Source organism: Cygnus atratus, chromosome 1 (assembly GCF_013377495.2).
Source record: "Cygnus atratus isolate AKBS03 ecotype Queensland, Australia chromosome 1, CAtr_DNAZoo_HiC_assembly, whole genome shotgun sequence".
In the NCBI taxonomy this organism is placed as follows: domain Eukaryota; kingdom Metazoa; phylum Chordata; class Aves; order Anseriformes; family Anatidae; genus Cygnus; species Cygnus atratus.
The window spans coordinates 137,718,744-137,739,635 of record NC_066362.1 but is presented as its reverse complement, the minus strand read 5'-3'; the positions used below and the strand labels follow the sequence as shown (position 1 = coordinate 137,739,635).

General features: G+C 42.2%; 1 protein-coding gene across 3 annotated transcripts in view; it reads right to left on the bottom strand.

The window, feature by feature from the left end:
- Positions 1-1,775: 1,775 nt before the first annotated feature.
- Positions 1,776-20,892, bottom strand: part of CYFIP1 (cytoplasmic FMR1 interacting protein 1) — a 68,965-nt gene continuing 49,848 nt past the window's right edge. For all 3 annotated transcript variants that reach the window (XM_035558152.2, XM_035558153.2, XM_035558151.1), the window contains exons 24-31: positions 17,911-18,054; positions 16,192-16,282; positions 8,384-8,514; positions 7,062-7,134; positions 5,805-5,899; positions 4,352-4,590; positions 3,340-3,487; positions 1,776-2,847 (exon numbers count right to left, since the gene is read on the bottom strand). In XM_035558152.2, the coding sequence (XP_035414045.1) occupies positions 2,683-2,847; positions 3,340-3,487; positions 4,352-4,590; positions 5,805-5,899; positions 7,062-7,134; positions 8,384-8,514; positions 16,192-16,282; positions 17,911-18,054 (1,086 nt within the window). In that variant the 3' untranslated portion in view covers positions 1,776-2,682. The remainder of the gene's footprint in view (positions 2,848-3,339; positions 3,488-4,351; positions 4,591-5,804; positions 5,900-7,061; positions 7,135-8,383; positions 8,515-16,191; positions 16,283-17,910; positions 18,055-20,892) is intronic.

Genomic DNA, 20,892 nt, shown 5'->3' with positions numbered 1-20,892 from the left:
CAGACTGCAGTGAAACTGAATCCTTTGTACTCATGCCCTGAATGAATGCTGAGTGGCTGTAAGCATACTAAAACTGGAGCTGTTCCAGCTTTGCAACAGGAAATGGAAAGCTACAACCAAGCAAGAGTAAATCCTTTGAAAATACTGCTGAACTAAAGCTTTATGTTAAACTTGCAGGATTTACATCAACCAAACCAACCCTACCCCATCAGCGTAACTGGGTGGCAGCAGCAAGAAGGCAGGAGCTTCTGCTTTGCTTGGCTAGGTAAGGCACTAGCACCAGCTGTCATGCCACCTCGTGCAGGAGGAAAAAATTGAGTAGTTAATAGCACGTCACAACAGCTATTTCCTCTTCTGTGCAAGAGGTCCCATTGAGTCTGTTTGGTTTTAGTACTTACTGATAAGGAGTATAGTGTATTACCAGGACCAAAAAACAAATCCAGCTCCCACCTGTGAAACCAACTTTGCTTTGGTTCATTGGAGGAGGAGCTGAGGGACCGAGGTCTCAAGTAAGAAAACAAGGTTCTTTAAATTCTGGGTGCGCAGCAGGATTTGAACTTTTAACTAGTTAGAAGGAACATGACATCAACGCTGTTCAGCTACAGACCACAGCCCTCTGAAGGTTGTGCAACAAAGCCCATAACAGCTGGGAGTGGCAGGAAAGGTATCAGACGGTGGAGGAGTCACTGAGCACCTGGTTGTCCCTTCTAGTACCAAAGCACCACCCCGAAGAGCAGGTTAAAAATCTCACGCTGCAGCACCTGTTGCTTTATGTTTCAAGACACTGGACTCCACACCCCTTATGTCTGATGGCTGATTATTTAAAATGAGAAAGTTACACCTTTTGTACACTTGGTTTTTGGTGCTGTTTTTTTATCCCACTCTCTTACCATCTTAATCCGGTTGACAAAAATAGTAAGCCACCTCTGAAAACATGGAACAAACATCTCATAGGACTAATGTCTGAAAGTCTCTTGAACACCCTCACTAAAGGGAAAAAGGTCATGTTAATAGCTGTATTAATGCCAGTACATTTAAGATGTTAGCGATCAAGTCTCTTACTGCTGCCCATTAACCAGTAAGAATTATAATGTACTTTAATTACACCACAGTTAGTTATTTTTAAGTAGTTCTTAAGCCAAAAATTAGGCTTTATTACTTGAACGTTTATGTACCACATGGCCAAGCTGAAGCCTCAGGTATGTGTGACTTAGTAGTTATTCCTAAACCAATTATTATCTATCCTCTAGTTTGCTGAGGAATTTCATCCCATTTCTTCTTCAAAAATAGTTACCCACTCCTGTACCTACACATTGCTTATTTTCTGCCTGCAGCCTGTCAGACACTTACTTCTACCCATTAGACCTCAGTTTTGTTACTACCCATTTCTACCTCAGTTTTGTTACTGTAAAACATTTGAAAGAGCTCAGCAGGAGAAAAGGAGGTGGTGTCACTTAACCTTGAATGAGTAAGAGGGATGGGAGAAAAATAGGTTCTTAAAGGGATACCTTTTTCTTCACAGCATGGGTTAGAAACATTGATGAAAGGACATCTCCAGAAGTCTGTGTCCTGGATAAAACAGCTACTTATTCCTCGGTGTCTGTTCCAACCCTCTTAACTCCCATTTGTTTGCATAAGAGAGTTTTGGCTTGATTCTAACAGCTAACTAGCTGTATGACACCACTGAACAGTTCTGGTAGGATCCCCCAGTAAGAAAGCAGGAGTTCCTACTTTCAGGTGAACTGGCTGCTTTAAAACTCAAGTCTTAGAGTTGCAAAGTTTTACAAACAATTTTACTGATGCAGTGTTTGCATAATACAGTTAAGTAAGTGTAATAAAACATTTTCTGCAAGTAAATCATGATTAATAATCATTAGAACTTATGTACTGAGATAGATTACATCCGATCAGTCTGTTCAAGAGTCTTGTAAATAAGAACCCCTTACCACTTGTAAACATGTATTTTGCTAGACAGGTATCTATCTCCAGCCAAAATACAAGCTGTGTTAGAAGCTCTCATTAAAAAACAAACAAAAAAAAAAAGAGGCAGATCCCATTCTAATCAAGTAAAGTACTGCCATTTAAAAATAACAGAATACTATCAGTCACCTCCATGTTAAATAACCACCACCTTAATTAGCCTTCATTTCCATTATTGCTGATCACAGAAAAGTTCTATAAAGAGGAAAAACAATCGGCTGACTAGAAAAATTACTCATGAAGCACCAGAGTTTGTTCTGTGTTTTTTTTTGTTGTTTGTTTTTTTAATAAAGGCTAATTAAGCAATTATGCTCTAATACAGTTAGGAAGTGATTTCTAAAAAAATTTTCTACAGAACCCACTTTCTTCCCCTCCACAGCCATTATCTTGACAGCGTAGGGGGAAAGTTATGCCAAATCCAGTCTAACATAGCCACCTCAGTACAGGAATGCAAAGAGATTTCAAAAACAAACCTTTTACAGTTGCAGGCTTTTAATCAAAGTATACAAAATTTTAGTCTAGAAAAATAAGTATGGATTGTATACAGTTACTGTGCTTGGAGACCGAAGAGGACAGCACACCACTCAAATGGTACAGGCACACTGAAAAACACAAGAAGACGACCCAGTAAAACTGTTGGTGTGTTTTTTCTTTCTCATACTTTTAGCCTAAATAGGTGAAAAAAAGTGTCAGGTGAGAAGTCTAGTTGCTGGCAAGGGACTGATGAATAGGAGGCTGGAAGCAGCGCACGTGTTCCACGGGTGTGCTCTCTCCATCCCCAGACTTCAAATACTTGTCCAAAATAGCAATTATTTCATCATTCAGAATCTGGAACTTGCGAATTCTTTCAACCATTTTCTTCAAAGGCTGCAAACATCAAAAAATAAAAAATAAAAATCCACAACATACAAACAGGAATTAGCTCTGGAGATTAAAAAACAAACAAAAAAAAACACAGAAAAAAGCACCAAATGGTGACCTCACCACTCACAGCAGTGTTACGAATGTTATCAATGAAAGTTTCCATTCTACTGCTAACCCAGTGAAAAATTCTAGTTTTTTGGACAGTGCTGCTTTTTGTACAAAAAAAGGCAATTTACAACAGCCTGGTAATCTTCATGCATGCGTATGAGATGAGCAGTGTTAAGAAAACCCCATACAGCCAGGAAATAGAGTTCTGGTTGGCCAGTTTTCAAACTCCAGTATTAGTCCCATCTTTTGTTCCTAAAAACCTCAGTGCCCTCGTTTTCAACGTTTCATTCTCGAAAGTGATTGTTACATCTAAGCTGCACCTGAATACAACTGGCTCTGATTATTTTTGCTGTTATAGAGACTAAAGACCAGATGTTTTCAACGTACCACATTCTTTATAACTTCGTCTTTGCCATCGTGCTTTTGGACTTTCAACAGGTGGTAGCAGAAATCCAACACATCGAAGCGACGCTGCTGTCCCAAAAGCACAATGATCATACAGCCAGCCCAGTGCAAGCCGTCTCCAAAGCACTGCCTGAAACAGAAAACACGACATTAAAGTCACGCGTCACTTAAAGTTTTCAGAAACATATCTACCGGAAAAGTTTAGGTATTTTAGTATAATGTCTGATTCCTATCTATCACTCTAGAATATGTTAGACAGTAATTAAAAAAATACTGTAAAAGCTCTAGTAAATCAAATTCTCTTTTCAGATACTGCAGGGGATGTAAATGGGTGCTTAAAACAAAAGAAAACAGGAGCTCCCCTACCCATTTTCTACGACGTACATGTACTCCCCCTTAGGCTCCAGCAGCATTACATTTCATTTTCAAAGAAAACAAAGGGGGAATTCAACACCACTATTCTCCTTTGGACTGCAGACACGAAAGGAAGCAAATGTCTTACATTGCTGCCTCCATAACTGGTCAGTCAAAAGCACTTGACAGCAGCAGTTTTTCAAGATAAGGATAAACCAAAATTAGCAAAACCAAGAATTCAATCCTGTTAACTTTCAAATGCTCATCCTTGCTCTTGATTCAGATGAGAAAGTACTTGCTAGGAATCTGTGCATGTGTCCAGCTATTTTATTTACGTTCAGCTTCTGCAGTGGTATGAGAACTGCTGATAGACATGTGCTAGGGCCTGTTTGGCGTGGGATCATTCATCAGACGCTGTCAAAACAGAGGGTTATTTTCTGTAAAGATACAGGAATATCCGTGTGCATGCACGAAGAGCCCCGCCCAGCGACCGCAGCACTTTCCCTTGGTTCTGCACTAAGCTACCGCAGACACCCGAACAAGCCCCCCTGTTGTAACGCCCGCGTCCCCTCCCGCTGCAGGGAGAACAAAGAAGGGGCTGTTGGGCGCAGGTGCGCCGCTGGCAGCTGCCGACACGTACTCCACAGTGAACTCGTGCGTTCCCACGGGGATGCAGTAGACGAACTGCATCGCGCTCCACAGGCGGTGGAATTCCACGCACTCGTCCACGTGCATCACCCCGTTGCTGGGCAGGGGCCCACGCCAGATGGGGTCGTCCAGGAAGGATCGGATCCGTGTCAGGATAACCTCAAACATGGACAGGCCGCAGCACAGGCGTTCTTTGGTCAGCAAGTCCCCTTCCCTCGCGATTGCTATTTGCTAAGATGGTGAGAAACGAAGCGCAAAATCCTGGTTATACAAAGCTTTCTGTTTACAGACCTCTTCAAGGTCAACTAAAAAAGTACCCTCTGAGCTAACAGCACGGCACGGTTACCGAAATGCTCCAGTTCCCATACTGCGCTCTACTTTGAAGCACACTGATCGGAAAATATGCGGTAGGAGCTCAAAAAAAAGTCAAACATATTTCAGTTTCACTTGGTTTGTTCTAGACATTTCTCCCAACTTTAAGTGAAGTCAGAGTTCAGTTCAGTGGAAAAAACACTCAGAAAATTGTAAACACCTTTTCAAATAGGCCATAAACTACCTTTTCAAGTAGGCCATTGCCATACTAAGTAGTGCTAACTGCAGTAATGCTAATTCTGCACCAAGAATTTAAGAGGTTTTTGCCTGTGTGGAGCCTGAAGCCAAAAAGAAAGTATGGACAGTAGCTCTGACTGCACTCTGCTTCATCTCCCGACCCTGCTGCCATTAGGAAATCTTCAAAGACAGCAGAAAGAGACTCGCAGAAAGCCAGTAATTGGCAGTACCAGTTAGTGCTTGTCCCAGCTGGCACCACCACATTGCCAGCTCTCCTCTGCAGCGCGGCAGTACCTACCGCTATGCATTACGATAACAGCAGTCCGAAGGCTTTGCTTCAGAGCACCCTGCTCTTCATTTCTACTGTTCATGTCTCGTAAACTGCTACGGTTTGCAGGGAATTAACGTACCCCTCACACTGACAGGGAAATAGTGCTGAAGCTGCAAAGGCAGCGGAGAAGGAAAGTCCTCCTTGGTCATTAAGTTTACAGGAAAACGCAAATGACAACTCATTTTCAATGACTTTTCTAGTCTACTGACTGAGAGGGGAATAACTTGTTTTAAGAAAATGACACGCACACACAAGAAAACTGATTGCATTTGGTAGAATTCGCACTAGGAACTCACAGGATGGCCCTTAAACCAAGAGGGTATCACGTAGAAACATACATAAAAATCGCAATTTTCCTCCAAACCCGTCACTTCCACCACAGTCTCAAAATTTTAAACTTCTAAGCTTTAACAGCTTTACCATGGACCTAATGCAGTTCCTGTTATGTCAACAAGCTGGACGTGCAGGTTGAATTTCTGACACAGCTATCAGCACTGTGTGAAAGACCAGGCTTGGTAGTGCCCAGAAGTTTCTTGAATTGCCTCTGACACAAATGAGAGATTACCTGTGGTGTTCCCAGTCTTTCAATGAGAGGGACTAAGTGTAGTGGAGCATATTTTGATTCTAGTCTCTTCATTTTAGCATCAAGCCTTTCACCCTCTGAAAGAAAAAAAGAAAAAGAAGAGCACTGATTCATCTGATTTAGTTGATGTCTGACCATCTTTATTGTTACACAATCTTAATTTTTACACAATCTTTATTCCGTGCAGTAAAAAGCTGGAAAAGTTTTTATTTTTGTAGATAATTTCAGTTCTAAATAGTTGGTTCAATGTGCTTTTAGAAAAATATATTTATTTTTAAATGTTGTTTGGTATGTTCAAACAAAAAGAAACCAGGGATTTATAGTGGAATACATTAATTACTAGATTCAAGACAGAATATAAAGCTGTATTGTGCTGCTGCTACTAACATATTTGACTCCCACTTGTAATAAGCCAACTAAATTGCCCTTATCATAGGCGAAATGCCTGCCTCTGGAAGGTGGGTTATAACGAGGGTGGAATTTATGTATAGTAAGGCTTAAAAAAGCAGCTGGCACCCACTCATCACTGGCAAGTAGGAAGTGTTCACTGGCAAGTGGGAAAAGACTATTTACAGTGGTCTAACAAATGGTTAGTTTTATGTACGGAAATGCAAATAGCTACAGAGAGGCTGAAAATATTCTCAAAGATTTTTAGCTGATGGGATTTCTCCAAGCAGAACAAATCAGCTGCTCTGGCAGTGAGAAACGGAGAGGAGAGGGGACGGAGGAGCAGCACAGGAAGAAGCAGAAGAGGGAGGGGAAAAAAGCTTCCTTCCTAATGATGAAGGATAAGAAAAGCAGATACTGAAGGAAGCAATCCTGCATTCGCAGCATGCCAATTTAGTAAAAAAGCACACGAAAAGCCTACGGGGACCACTTGCATGTAATTCATCTGCTCGTGGGCTTTGTGTACCTTGTGTGATGAACCCTACCCCATTTAACTGACAATCATATCAGCTAAACAAGAATTTCTGAAAAGCCTCTCACCATATCCAAATTAAGGTGTTAATGCTGCCCTGAACATCCCACTTGTTTCTGTCAGAGTATTCCTCAACTTCCTCTGGTAATTAGCACTGAGCCGGGCTAAGGAGCACAGATTTTTGGGCTTGAATCAGTTAGCTCAGGTCACAAAATTAACAGCAGTGTAAAGGATGACTGGAAACGGTTACCAAAAATATAGCAGCAAGCAAGCAAAGTGGAAAGCATTGCCCGAGGAAGTTATTTCCATTTAGCCTGTACCTTTGACGTGAACTCTGGGCAGGATGTTTTGGAACGGTGCTGCGTGCAGCAGGTCACACACTTCCTCTAGGGACTAGAACAAAAAGGAAACAAGAGGCACTTAGGAACAACGAATCCTCAAACCACGCCAGATCAGAAATCCGGGCTTCCAAAAGCCCGCTAATGCTGAAGAAGAAACAAACACCAGAGGGCAGCCAGCCTCTGCTGTCAGAGCAGCGCGTGTAGCTGCCTGCTGGGCACTCTCTCCACAGAAGTAGATCCAACGACAATTGGATTTCACCAGGTTACCTCGGATTGACAAATAAACTCCAGCAGCTCTACTCCCACCCCGAGCTGGCAGTTGTTAAAGGACAGGATATTTATTAAAAAGACTAATTCAGGATGAGCAATTTCGGTGTGAAAGTGACAGACGGATCCTGTGCAGACAAACAGAACTGTGAAGGATGACTCACGGCCTGGTTATTTTTACCAGCACTGTTCCCACAACCCATTATCATGTCAGGCGCATCTCCCAGCAAGGCAGGCTGAGACATGACAGCACCTCTCAGGAGCTATTTTATATCCTTAATCCTTAAAGATTAGGAAAGGAAAGGAAGGTAGGGAAGGAAAACAGATCATCTCCTGGTTCTTGGCTTCTGTACATGCAGAGAAAGTGCAGAGGGCCAGAAGATGACATGTTACTTTGCTTCTTCTTCCTCCCTTTTTGGAGCAGACCGGTGTCACTGCATTACACCCGAAACAAAACCTCCCAGGCAGCAGTTCACCATCGCCCTCTCCCTTCACCCACCTGGCTTTTCACCATGTGCCCTGTTAGCCTGAAGCCCGCTCCAGGAACCCAGTTTCTCCTCATCATGACAGCTACCCCATTTCTGGGTACGGTTTCATTCCCTGACACCCGGCCCTCCCCTAACTCCCTACCACTAGGGAGGCACCCTCTAACGCTGGGAAGAGGACTCCTGAGGAACAGCGTGTCTTCATCATCTCAGCTAACATTAGCAGCTTTAAAACACCCTAGAGAAGGACTCTTACGCGAGGATTTGTTTTTTGAGCAACAGCTGGCCCCCAGCCAGCTCGCTGAGTGAATTAATTTAGCTGGTCGGCAGTCAGCAGAGATCTCTGCTTGACGGGCAGCCCAGCCTCAGCAGCAGCATGTGCTTACACGTACACACAGGTGGGGAGTCTCTCCCCACCTCGAAGACACAAGGTAAAGAAAGGGAAAAACTTGCAAATTTCACCCTTGTTTTTTGTGACATTAGTAACAGAAATGTCAGGGTGCATTCTGAGACACGGATGGGTTGTAAACCAGCACAGCAGGCACCTACCAGACTCTGCTCAATGAGCAGGCAAAACAGGACAGCGTTTCCCACTTCCCGCAAATTCTGAAAGCAGACGGTCTTCAGCTCTGCATATTCAACGATGTCCTTCAGCTGGTGGTGGAAAAACTCCAAGATACCTGAAATCAAAAGAGAAGCAAAAAAAAAAAAAAAATACATCTCAGAAGACAGAAAGAAATTGTGTCATCATCACCCAGGTGCTCCTATTGTGAAAGCAGACAAAAGACTCTGGTCACGTGGGTAAGAGTCATATGAATCAGGACTATTTTTTCTTCCCACCACAAAAGCACACTGATTTTCTCACCTATTTGCCTATTCAAGGCTTTCTCTGAACGTGCACAAGTGTACTGTATCAGAGCACAACAAAGCGAGGGTGCAGGTTTATAGTTTTTTCTCCATGTATCTTCACAATATTTTTTTTTATTTACAGATGTGCTGCCTAGAGGAAACTGAAAGGAGCAGTATTTAAATAAATACCGATCAGAGGTTATTAAGTTGTAAGGCAGTGGTGTGCCAGCCTTTTCAGCTGGCTAAGTCATGCACAACGGAGCACCTAGGTTCTCTCTGCTGGAAAAAGCAGCTAGCGTAGGAGGTAAGAAAACGATTTCCAGAAGCAGGAAGACAGAATAGGGCTCTTGTCTGCTATTAGTCCTGTTCCAGCCTCTTATTCTCGGTTCTATTTCCGTCCCCCAACCTGCTGCACCACCCAACACGCTTAATTCACAGCTGTTGTTTTCAGGGATTACAGAACCAGCACGGAGCAGAGCGCTGAAGATAAAGGGAAGGCGGCTGGTGTCAGGCTAGGGCTCCGACAGCACTGCAGCGAGCTGTAACCTCACCAAACAATTAAATACAAAAATCACAAGTCAAGATCTGCTGGCAAGGATGTGTCAGCTCCTGCTGACAAGCATGGTCAGAACCTTGTTTCTGTCAGTGTTGCCGAAAGCTGTTAACAAAAACAATTAAAATTACAATTTTCGAAGCCATGTCATTTATATGAACATCTTTTCTGCCAACCTCTCCCAAACGAAGGTGAAGCTCGATGCACTGGTGGACCTCCAGCTGCTTCCCCGCCCCAAGGAAAGGTTGCACGGTCCCTTGGTTTACAGACAAACCCAGGGAGCCCCAGGTTCAGGTGGCTCCTGCAGGGTCATCTACTGGTCAGAGGCATCTGGTTAAAGCCATGTGCAGGGCAGGTGAGAAAGAGCAGAGAACTACGGTAGGACAGGCAGCTTTCAGGCTCTTTGTAACTTATTTCATCAGCATTCTTCCATCTGTGTGCATAAGCCTGGCCCTTTTTAAAATGAAACCAAAAACCTCAAGACTGGTAAACGAAGAAAATACATCATGCAAAGCTTTCAAGTTGTATGCTATCTAGAGCAGCTTCCATTACACTCAATTAACAATTCCTGTAGTTAAATCTATACACAATCAGACAAAGAAGTTGAGGGGAGGCAAGGAAAGAGACCCGATAGCCCCCAACACCTCCCCACACACTCCTTGGATGCAGCTGACGAACACCTCCTGCACAGGAGGTGCGCCTTCTGTATTTACCCAACAAGGCAACAGCTCAGGGGGAGCACACAAACATAAAATACATGCTGGAGAGTATCTCTGCCAAGGAAATCCCTCAGATTCAAGCAGAGGAACTTGAGAATTTACAGCGGAGGAAGGAACAGTACGACTAACCCACACACTTCTCTAGAAAGCCTCATGTCATAAATTTAGTAACAAAACATCAGGAAAAGTGCATGGTAAGGGGATCCAGAACCGGCTTTGTTACATCTCAAAGATCTGTTTGTCAACAGAAAATCTGCAGTAAATAGTGTTCCTGTGTGCATTTAGTGGAGAGATTTCAGACCCAGCTCCAGGTTAGCAACTAAACAGAAAAACAGTTGAAAAGCTGATGGAGGTTGGTCAGTCGTAATTAATGCTGAGCTCGATTTATTCAAAGGAAAACACACTGAAATATACCTAAATGCAAACAAGTCAGACCAGCACACATCAGCTACCCCCTCAGGCTAAAAACAAAAGATTGATACAGCAAAAATGTTCACAAAACCTTTTTGACACTAGAGAAAAAAATCAAGGCACACTGAAGGAATTAAAGGCAGCTCTACGACAAGTCTATAGCGTGTCTCAGTTACATGACTTAGTGTTTCTGTGGCTTTCTCTGTCAAGGAAAGGGCTTCTAAGGATCAACAGCTAAAAGTCAAGTCAAATAATTTCCTCATACCACAGGACTGGATGCTTTTCTGGGAGGGAAAGTCCATTGTATTAGCCTGAATTTAAGTCTGTGTCATAGAGGAAACCAGTCTAGAATATCTACCACCACTTCTGCTCTTAATACCCATGGCACGTACGCAGAAATGGATGGTGAACTGCCAGAAGGGCTGGAAGACTCCCCAAAACATAGCGAGTAACTGCAGACTTCTCCACATAGTCACCAAGTAGGATATTGGCTACATGGACAGACATTGGGGTGTTTTTCCCCTTTAGCCTGTCTGACGGGCGGGGAGCAGTTCGGTGAGAAATGGAAGCTGAGGAGAGAGGCAAGGATGATTCTGCTGCTGCAGAACAGAAACAACCAGCGGTCATGAAAGGGGGTGGAAAAGAGTGGGATTTTCAGACGCCCGTCAATCCCCTGCCAGCCCCTGGATTTCCTGGGGAGTTTCAGAAAAGAGATCGATGTCTGGAAAGATGACAAGAGAATGTTACTAATGTTGTATGGACAGCTCCAAAGTGAAATCCCGAGAATAACCAATGCCGCCTACAGCAGATATAAATGAGCAGGATGGCACACGGGGAAACCAAGAGCAGCACAGAGACCAGCAACAAGGAATGCTACTACCTAAATCCATGCTTAAGGTGCAACTGAAACCAAAGCAAGGCTGGAAGTCCACCCAAAGCAGCAGGACAGCAGAAGTCAGAGAGCCTGGAGGTTCCTACCATGAAAATTACATACTGTCTTTTACAGGCACTCCAAGTTACAGAGTTCCTCTCAAAGTCCTTAACAAAGATCTCTGTTTCTTCACTGAAAGCCCAGTCACCATGTGCAGATACATAAATGCACACACCCACACAGGGGCATTCATGAACAAATTGTGTAGGTATTTTGGAAACCCAACGCCCTGTATCCCGTATGCAGTTGTTCCACGTGCCGGTATCAGCTACGTCCCCTTAGATGAAGTGCTCGATTTACAGGCCAGACAGATAGAAGTTTACAGAGCTACACAGCAATTTTTGATGGAACAGAAACAATAATGAAAGCATCATCTGCTCCTCGGTGGAGTCCTGTGGCAGAAACACATTATCTGGTTCTCATTAATATTTGAGCAACGGCACTCCTGGTTACATCTACTTGGACTGCACACAGAAGCGTGTGTTTTTGTGAAAGACTACACACACACCATGAAGCCCTGGAAGTAGAACAAGTGTCTTTGGAAAGTTTCATTCAACTGCACACAACCCTCCTTCCTTCTCCTATTTTGTTGGTGCAATTTCTAAGTTACTGAATTAGTTACCGACACATTGCATTTGCATTTTTGAATCAATTTGCTCCTTCTTTCCAAGGAATCAATTTTAATTAAACCCCTCTATTCCCGCAGATGGAATGACGTTAGGTGTAATGATAATTGGTCATATAATCCCAATTCCTGATTTACACAGATCTCAACAGAAGCAAGGCTGCTGATGTAAAAGGGATCTGGTAAAGTACAGAAGATTAGTAAAGGATTAGGCTCCATCGCTGATTCCAAAACCTCATCTCGACAGCACTCAAATAGCAGATGTAAAGTTTCAGCTGTGCAGCCCGTACACTAATTAATTTAGGAAGTCAGACCAAATCAACACATGCACCGCAAAGCTGGTTGGATTTCTTCACTTCAGCCATCTTTTCCTTTCTATGAAACGAGCTCAGTTCACACCTAGAGACTCAAGCCAAACACGTTCCAGAGCTTGCACCAATGCTGGTACCTGAAAGACTGGGTGAAAACTGGCTGCTAATTGTAGACCTCAAGTGTGAGCTAACAACAGACTTGATCTTGAAAACAATCTTTGGTCTAGCCGCGTTGTGGTTCTTCTTCTGCAGAGCGCTGACTTGAAATGAAATCTGCTAATCTGCAGCAGCAAAACTGTTCCCAAGAAACTGGGTGCTACAATGACCTTTACTTTATGTTCACTTTCCTACACGTCTTCAAATGCTGTCAGTGATTATTTCTTTGGCACACAAAAGACATCATTAACTTTGCATATCAGCAGTCACGCCATTGCTTTCAACAGAAACGTTCATCGTACTTAAGCAGATACACATATATCTGGGAATTACGATCAAACAGCCTGTGCACCATTTATTTTGCTAGAAATAAATATCCTGTTGGTCTTCATGCCCACTGCATTGCTCACTGCTCCTTCAAGATCATCTTGGTCTTCATTTTATGAAAACACCATTTAAACTTCTGCAGTTTTTTTGACAGTGAACTGGGATTACCTCTGTTTCCCCTGAGTGTAGACATTTGAAGGGCACCTCCGACACCACTGCTTTTTAAATGATTTCAATGGCATTCCTTGGCTTTCTTTTTGCAACCAGATGGCAAGTTGCAAATTCAAAAGCAGACGGAAGCGAACATGGTATGGGAAGTTTGAGAAAGTTTGGCTTTGCTGAGTAAGCTGATATTAGAGCTCAGAAAGTGGTCTGACCTTTGTTTTTTTGCAAGTCTCTTAACACTCCTCCTGTCTTTTCCTGCTTTTTATCTCCCCTTGTCCCCAGATTCTTTTCCAAATCTTTCTGCAATGGACGGGTTCCAGAAAAACCTATGAATAAATTTCCTTCCTGTTCTTCCCCAAGAGGATTCAAGCCACGGCGTTCCACCAAGAAATTAACTTTTATTTTATGTATTATTTTTTAAAATAAGAAACATGGAAATGCTGTACTTAGGAAAAAAGCCTGCACTTAGGCTACCTTCTTGGCTAGTTCATACCTTGCTGAGCTCATGGATTTTCTTTCAAAGCTTTCCCCTGTAGGGGTGATGTGGCAGCGACACAAATCTAAGCCTCATCTCACAGCGGAGCTGACAAACTCCTTTCCTCACCGTGTCTAAAGACATTTCAGAGTGGCAGGAGATGAAATACTTGTTTATGAAAAGCAGGGAGGCTATATTCAGATACGAGAAAAATACCAGAAAACGTTATTTCCAAGATCAAAGCTCAAGTTTAAACTTTTATAAGTCAATATTCCTCTAAGCTTAGAGACTTTAAAAGGTCCCTTTAAAAAATCCTTATGCTTTATGTATTTTTAGACAAATATTTTTACGACTACAAGAGAAGCAAGTTCCCCTCTGCTTTAAGATTGTTTCTATGGAAACAAACCCATTGGCGAGCAGCAGTCCTGAACAACTAACGCCACTGTCTGCGCTCCGCTCCTTTTAGCGAGAATAAATCTCTGTTCAGAAATCCACGGGTCTAGAGGGCTGAGTACGCAGAGCTCACAGGATGCAATCAGTGGAGTCCAAACAAAGCTCTCGCAATCAAGGTTCGAGGTACAAGAAACAGCCAGGGCACTACTGAGCACACTTAAATTGCTTTGCATGTGGAGAATGGACTCAGGGGATTAATTCTAAATTGATAAATGCATGTTACGCTGAGACAGACAAGAATCTACAAACTTAACCTATAGATGAGAATCACCGTTTTGGCCTTTGTGTGTAGGTAGTGGCAATTATAAAGAAGTGATTAGATGGTTTGTCAGCAAAGAAAAGCAGCAGCATACAAACATGCTCCAGAACACGCAGGCTTACTACTACAACCACTAAACACTACTTATGCAGGAGGCTTTGGGAGGCAGAGGAAGGAAGAGACGACAGCTGGCGTGTACTTGCTTGTATTTTCAGTGCAAACCAAGTAAATGAGGAATGGCACAGACAGCTGCAGAGAATTTAACACAGAAAGGAGATGACAGGGATTCAAATCAAGCATGGGTTGAGCCTCCCCCTTGTATACTATGGCAGTTCCTCTCTGCACACCAGACCAAGGCTAAAATTTACAGCACGTTCCCATCACAGACAGTGATTTCTCTTATCAGTCGGATCTGCTCCGAGGGCAGTCAGCTCCGTGATGGAAAGGCTCCAGAGACAGCAACACAATTCTTCAGTGATACAACAGTCAGATGAAAATGCCCTGAGCTTCCACACACATTTTCTGTTTAGTATCTTCAAAAGAGTACAGAGAGAAGACGTGACAGCGCTACAAAGGCTGGCTCTGCCACTTCTTGGAAGAGACTCTCTGGGAAGTTATTAAGTGTTCTTTGCCTGAAATATTTCAGTACAGGAAAAATACACGTGCCAAGACAAAACCTGCCTGTGTGCCAGCCACAGGGGTGTTGAAGGAGCGCAGAAATCAAGTGGTTTTGCTAGACCCATTCCAATTCTAGTTGCTACTATCTTATACTGTAACATGAAGAATTACTCTGACCTCTCGGTACAGCAGGCATCTAAACATATGGGATATTTTTCCAAATACAAGGTCAAAATTGTTCATGATCTAAACAAAACAAGGAAGTTATGAAGGATTTAAAAGGGTTTAGGTCCTGTAGCAAGTGTAGATCAGCCGTGTGAAGGCTACCATTACACAAGTCAAGTTTTTCCTTTCTTATAAGACGGGTTGCCTTTTATTCTTAGAAGAAAGTTTTTGCTTATGTCCCAGGGCATCTCCCACCAAATACTCTTACAGGTGAGGATCTCCAGCAAGAGAATACAAGCTTCCTAGCCTCGCCTGTAGCGCCTCAGACCCTGGTGATGCATAATCAGCATGCTCTCACACTGAGAATACATGCTGCTTTTGTGGTCAGGCCTTAATGAGTGGATAAAAACCTCAGATAGATTATTTTTATACTTCTAACTACCATGATTCATCCATTTCTACACTCCAGGGAGAAAAACAGGAAGGAAACACTTAGTAAGTCCTCGATTTCATTTAACATTGGCAAGGAGTGTCAAGCAAGCTGTGGGAAGCAGAAAAAACAACCCCATTCCACTTGGAGTGGCATTTAATAAACTTAAGCAACTCTGGAAAAATAGATATACTCAGGAGGTGGGTGGCACATGGAAAGATTAATTTGTGTTAATTAGGCATTGTGGAGGAGGAATATTTTGAAGGGGGGAAGCAGTTTCAAAATTTCAGTGAACAATGTGATAAAAACTAATTAGCCAATTATTTCCCCATAGTGGCAAGCAACTTTCAAAGGCATTTCTTCTGCAACTGTCATGCCTCCTGTTAAGTGGCTAAGATGCTCCCCGCACATCCTGACATAACTACTCTGGCAGGACCAGTCTGCCTCTCAGTAGCATCATTCCTTTTATCTTACATCTCATAAAGGTAAAGGCAAGAGGGAATGAAAGCTTTTCCAGAGAGACAGTGTTATCTAAATCATTTAAACAGAACTGGTGCAAGAGGCTAACTTGCAAAGGAAAAGCTCAACGTGCTTATGAGAAAGACTAGAATTAGAAACTATTCTGAACATCCCAGCTCAAGTTCAATTATGTCACAAGGCTGTCTATCTATCAACAAATTGCCACCCTTTTATTTGCCCTAAGGACGTAAGTTTTAAAACACCATACAGTCCTTTATTAAGCACTTTCTGAAAGCCCAGCCTTTAATGGCTCTTGCTTTGAAAAAAAGACAAAGTGCTAATTACTGGGACAAAGAAGAGGGGGAGGGACAGAGAGATAGGCATGATCCAGAAGACAGTAATTAGTATAATCTCATTAAGGCTACTATGGTAACATCAAACATGAACTAACCTGGAGAACCATACTCATGTCTTGGCAACCTGCAGATCTTAGGCATCACTTCCATTAGGGTCTTGACATACTGAAGAATTGTCCCTTGTAACTAAGAATAAACAAGTGTTCGTTATTATGTCGGTGTTACTAACTGAGAAACTTTACAACAACTGTGTTCAGAAAGCATGTGGATTGAACAAGGTCTAAAAATTATGCATTTAACTCTGCCAGTTGTCATCTTCAAAAAAGCAACTTCTCCAAATGAATACAGTTGCACAGTAATACAGTTCCTTCATATGGCATTAGCTGCTTTTTGCCATGGGAAAAGCGGCAGAGCAGCTAAAGCCAGGAAGGAAAAAAAAGAAGTACGGGAAATCATCATCTTTTCTTACAGTCTGTCTCTATTGTCTAACCAACCTTTTGATTTTTGGTGAAAAAAAGAAATAAAAGTTCATCTGAATGTTTTCAATCCTTAATATGAGGTATGCCTTTAACAGCTTAAATTGGCCATTCCAGACATATTTATAAATACATCTATACATTCCAGACATATAAATATACACACATACATCTCCCTACATCTGAACATTTGCATCAAGCATCAGCAGGATACCTCCCCCCAGTCTTTTCAGCCTCCTTTATAAATGCCTAATCATTCCACGCTACCTTTAATGAACGGAGATGATTTGCAAATAATCATCATCATCCCTCCCAAAACAACAAACCAATACTCAACCCCAGAGCATGAAAATTATGTCTGTTTTTATAGAATCACAGAGTGGTTTGTGTTGGAAGGGACCTTAAAGACCATCTAATTCCAACCCCCTGCCATGGGCAGGGACACCTCCCACTACAGCAGGTTGCTCAAAGCCCATCTTTCCCTGACAATATACCACAGCATCCCTTCAAGCAGGCTCCATCCTTTCTAGAATTTCAAAAACATATGTAGAACATTGTGGGGATTGCAACGGACAAACTACCAAATATGTCAAGTATGTGAAAGGAGATTATGAATATTACAGCTTTCCACCTGTTACAGCTGGATTATTTTGGCAGTGTGCTCCTTATAGGCAACAGGGGCAGGGAACAAAAGACCATTTCTGTAGCTTAAACTTGAATGCAATGTATTACAGCTGTATGCAGATATTAACAGTACCGTGAACAAAGAGCCCCTCAATCTCCTTTTAGTTACAGATAAGGCCATTTCCAATACTAGATACAACGGCTGTGTGGATAACTTCTTCAACATCTGGTCTGAGCACTCTTCTAAATAGGCTTGATGCTATCCTCTGCTAGATCAAGCGTGGAGATTAAACCTTCCTTGTTACTAAGCGTCATCTGTCAATGCTGTTAGTAATGAAAGCCCTGAAGTTAGGGAGGGCAGAAAGCACATTCCAGCTCCAGATATTCTGAGAAAGTAAATCAACTCATTTGAAACATTTATACTTTCCCAGGGTTTACCCAGGTCCTACCAGCGTGAGCCTCTGCAAATTAAATTATCCCCAAACCTGAATCCAGGGTTTTTAAAACACTGCTCAGATTACCACATCTTCTATTGCTTTCACAAGGCATTGGGTACTCTCAAATAGAGTTTATATTGAACTTCAGTAAATGTAACACTTCAGTTTTACTCGAGATCTTACTTTCCTTAGGAATCTTACTTTCATTTTGCTTTTCTTAAGATATTTCCTATCAGAAGCCATTTGGAATAATAATACTGAAAGACAATTGGCATACCAAGCTCTTGACGACTTTCAGCAACTCCTCCATCACCACAGCAATCCCCTGATACCCAAGAAGCCTACAGATGACTTTAAAGTGAGGGGGGCCAACAAAATTCCTGTAGTTGCTGTAGATACTGGAATACGCCAGATTCAGTGCCTAAAAGGAGAAAAATAATTCGATTAATGAAAATTTCAGCTGACTGCATCTTAGCAATAATCTCACTTAGACAGCATTTTTAAGCATATTAAAAAATAATACAAAACAACAACTTTGTGTCTCACTCTCTATCCAGGAAGTTAAAACATAAAGCTTCTCTTTTGTAAGACAGGTTTTTCTTGCTTAGCAAGGGAGTTCCTGTAAACAATATTTGTTAACCAGGTATCCTTCACTTGCCATTTATAGAGCCATGAAGTTTTCCTCTTTCATATTTTTCTACTTACACAGGTAGAAAAGGATGAGTAGTACATGAACTCAAAGCACAGCTTCTATTCCTACACAACCCGTTTTACGTACAAAACATCTTGAAAGAAGTGACTTCAATTTTCAGTTCATAGTAAGTGTTTTAAACCTCTGAGGACTCAATTACAAAAAAAACAGCCTTTTGCAGTGACTGGTCTCTGCAGCTAATTAGCAAGGATCTCTCTTTTTCAAACATCTTAGCTGTACACAGCATCAAAGCAAATCCAAGCCTGGGGTGTAACCTCATGGAAATTCTCCTGGAATTGTATAAAAAGGGTCAGGTGCTTGGCCATATTAATGTGCATTTCTTCAAAGTGAGCAGAACTATACAGACTGGATGCTATGCAGGGATTTACAAACTGTGCTGGAGTACCTGTCCTACAAGGAGAGACAGCTGGATTGTTCAGCCTGGAGAGGAGGCAACTCAGGAGGACATTATCCGTGTGTTTGATAACCTGATAGGGGGAATAAAAAGGAAGGAGCTGGGCTCTGCTCAGTGGTGCCCACTGCCAGGACAAGAGGCAGTGGGCACAAACGAGAAACTCCATTTTAACATCAGAAAAAAAACTGTATTACTGTTACAGTGGTCAAATGGAGAGGCTGTGGAGTCTCTGCCCTTGGAGATGAAGACCTGACCGGGCACGGCCCTGAGCAACCTCCTGGAGGACCCTCATCCAGGATGATGCCCAAGGTGCCTTCTGTCAGCCTGTGCAAGTCTGGTCTAAGGACAGCATCCTCGTGTTGGTTTTGTGGAGGAGAGCTGTTTTCAAATTCTCAGCCATCTTTTCTGTGCATGTAACCTAAAATAGATGCTTGGCTAATTATTAGCCTCCATATGCAACGCTCACACTCCTACTGGATCCTAGCTGACAAAAAGGCTCGATTCCAAACAACTGCTGCTGGCCAGAAGCCTGAAGCTGCAGTCCCTCACATACAACGTACCTATCTGCGTAGCTTTCCACTTACAGAAAGCAAATCGGGGGCACTGAATGGAATGAACACTGATAAAACATTATAAAAACACTTGCAGATAAACGTCCCAATAGATGAAGCATTCTATACACCATTATCCGCCAACAGGCAGGATTCATCCTTCTCCTTTCATGATGTTTTCAGTCAGGTAGGTCTACACGTTAAACGTATCCAAACTATTTCAGCTACAGCACCAAGGGAGTGGTTTCAGCATAAATAACTCACCAATACATAAGAAGTCAGTCAATCTAAAAATACATCTTTCTTTGATGTCACCTTTGTGGAGAAGCACCTAACGTGGTCCACCTGCGAACACTGGGTTAGCAGAGCTTTGTGAACGGTGACGAGGGATTTTGAAAACACCAGCACACACCTCCATGATGCACAACACCAAAGTATTTAGGGAAAATGCCAGCAACAAGGCTGCGGGTGGAAGGAGAGGAGGAAAGAGGGAAGGAGCTCAACGTTTTTTAAGCTATGCTTGCTCCCTCCCCTACTTAAATTTAACAAAAAAAAAAGAGAAGCTAGTTGCTGATGTCATCGAAGTGCTAGCATTAATCACTCACAGCATCACTGGTACAGGCACAGGAGCATATAACAGGGATGTGCAGGCAGTACCCTGTCCAAGAAGGAAGCAACAGAGGGAGAAAAAGACATTGTTTTTCTCCTCTGTGTTCTTTGAAAACCAAGGCAAACGGCATCTTTAGACAAGATGTGCTCTTGCATGAATTTCAGTAGAAGAGACGAAGAAGCCATGCCACAACCAGCATCGGGGAAAAAACCTGGAAGTAGCAAGCAATGAGGATTCAATCCAGGGGGAAGAAAAAGCAAACTGGCAAGCAGAGATCATGAAGGAAATAACTCCTGTGGAAAACGATACAGAACATTTAGCGTTTATGTTATTTTTGCATCAGCACCTGAAAATCCTGTTCTGAAATCTCTGTCAGGAAGTGATGGTAAGTACTGACTTTTTAAAACACCAAATGTGGTTTCCAAATATTTATTTGCCAGTAACTATATGTCTTCTAACAGACGATGATTTATAAAAATCAAAACAAATTACTACTGTTACTAATTAAACTACTGTTACTAATAAAACCCCAAACACTCTACTTACAAAATGCTGCGATGAAGAAGCTATTGTTTCTAGACAGTATTAAGGAAGTGTTCTATTAAAAAATATAAATATAATTTTAAGTAATTGGGAGCTACCAACCAGAAAAAGGAGAAAAAAAAGTAAGTAGAAACGCTGATCTTATTAATGTGCCTGATTTTAATATTTGCAGGAGTTGGTTAGATGTCAAGATGTCTGTCTATTAAGTTTATGTGATAGCAAACTCAGTTTCTTTACCCTGTTGCTTTATCAAAAAGAGTGCGCTCCTAATTAGACCATGATTAGAAAGGCAGCATCTACCCAGATCAGTCCTAAGGTTTTATATTGTAATGAAAATAAACATACCAGGTAGTAGGGAGAAGATCTAAGTACAATCCAAAAGCCTTGAGCAACAATTTTCCTACATAAAAGCTATTATTAATGCAATGCAACTATCAAGGTCCCAATAA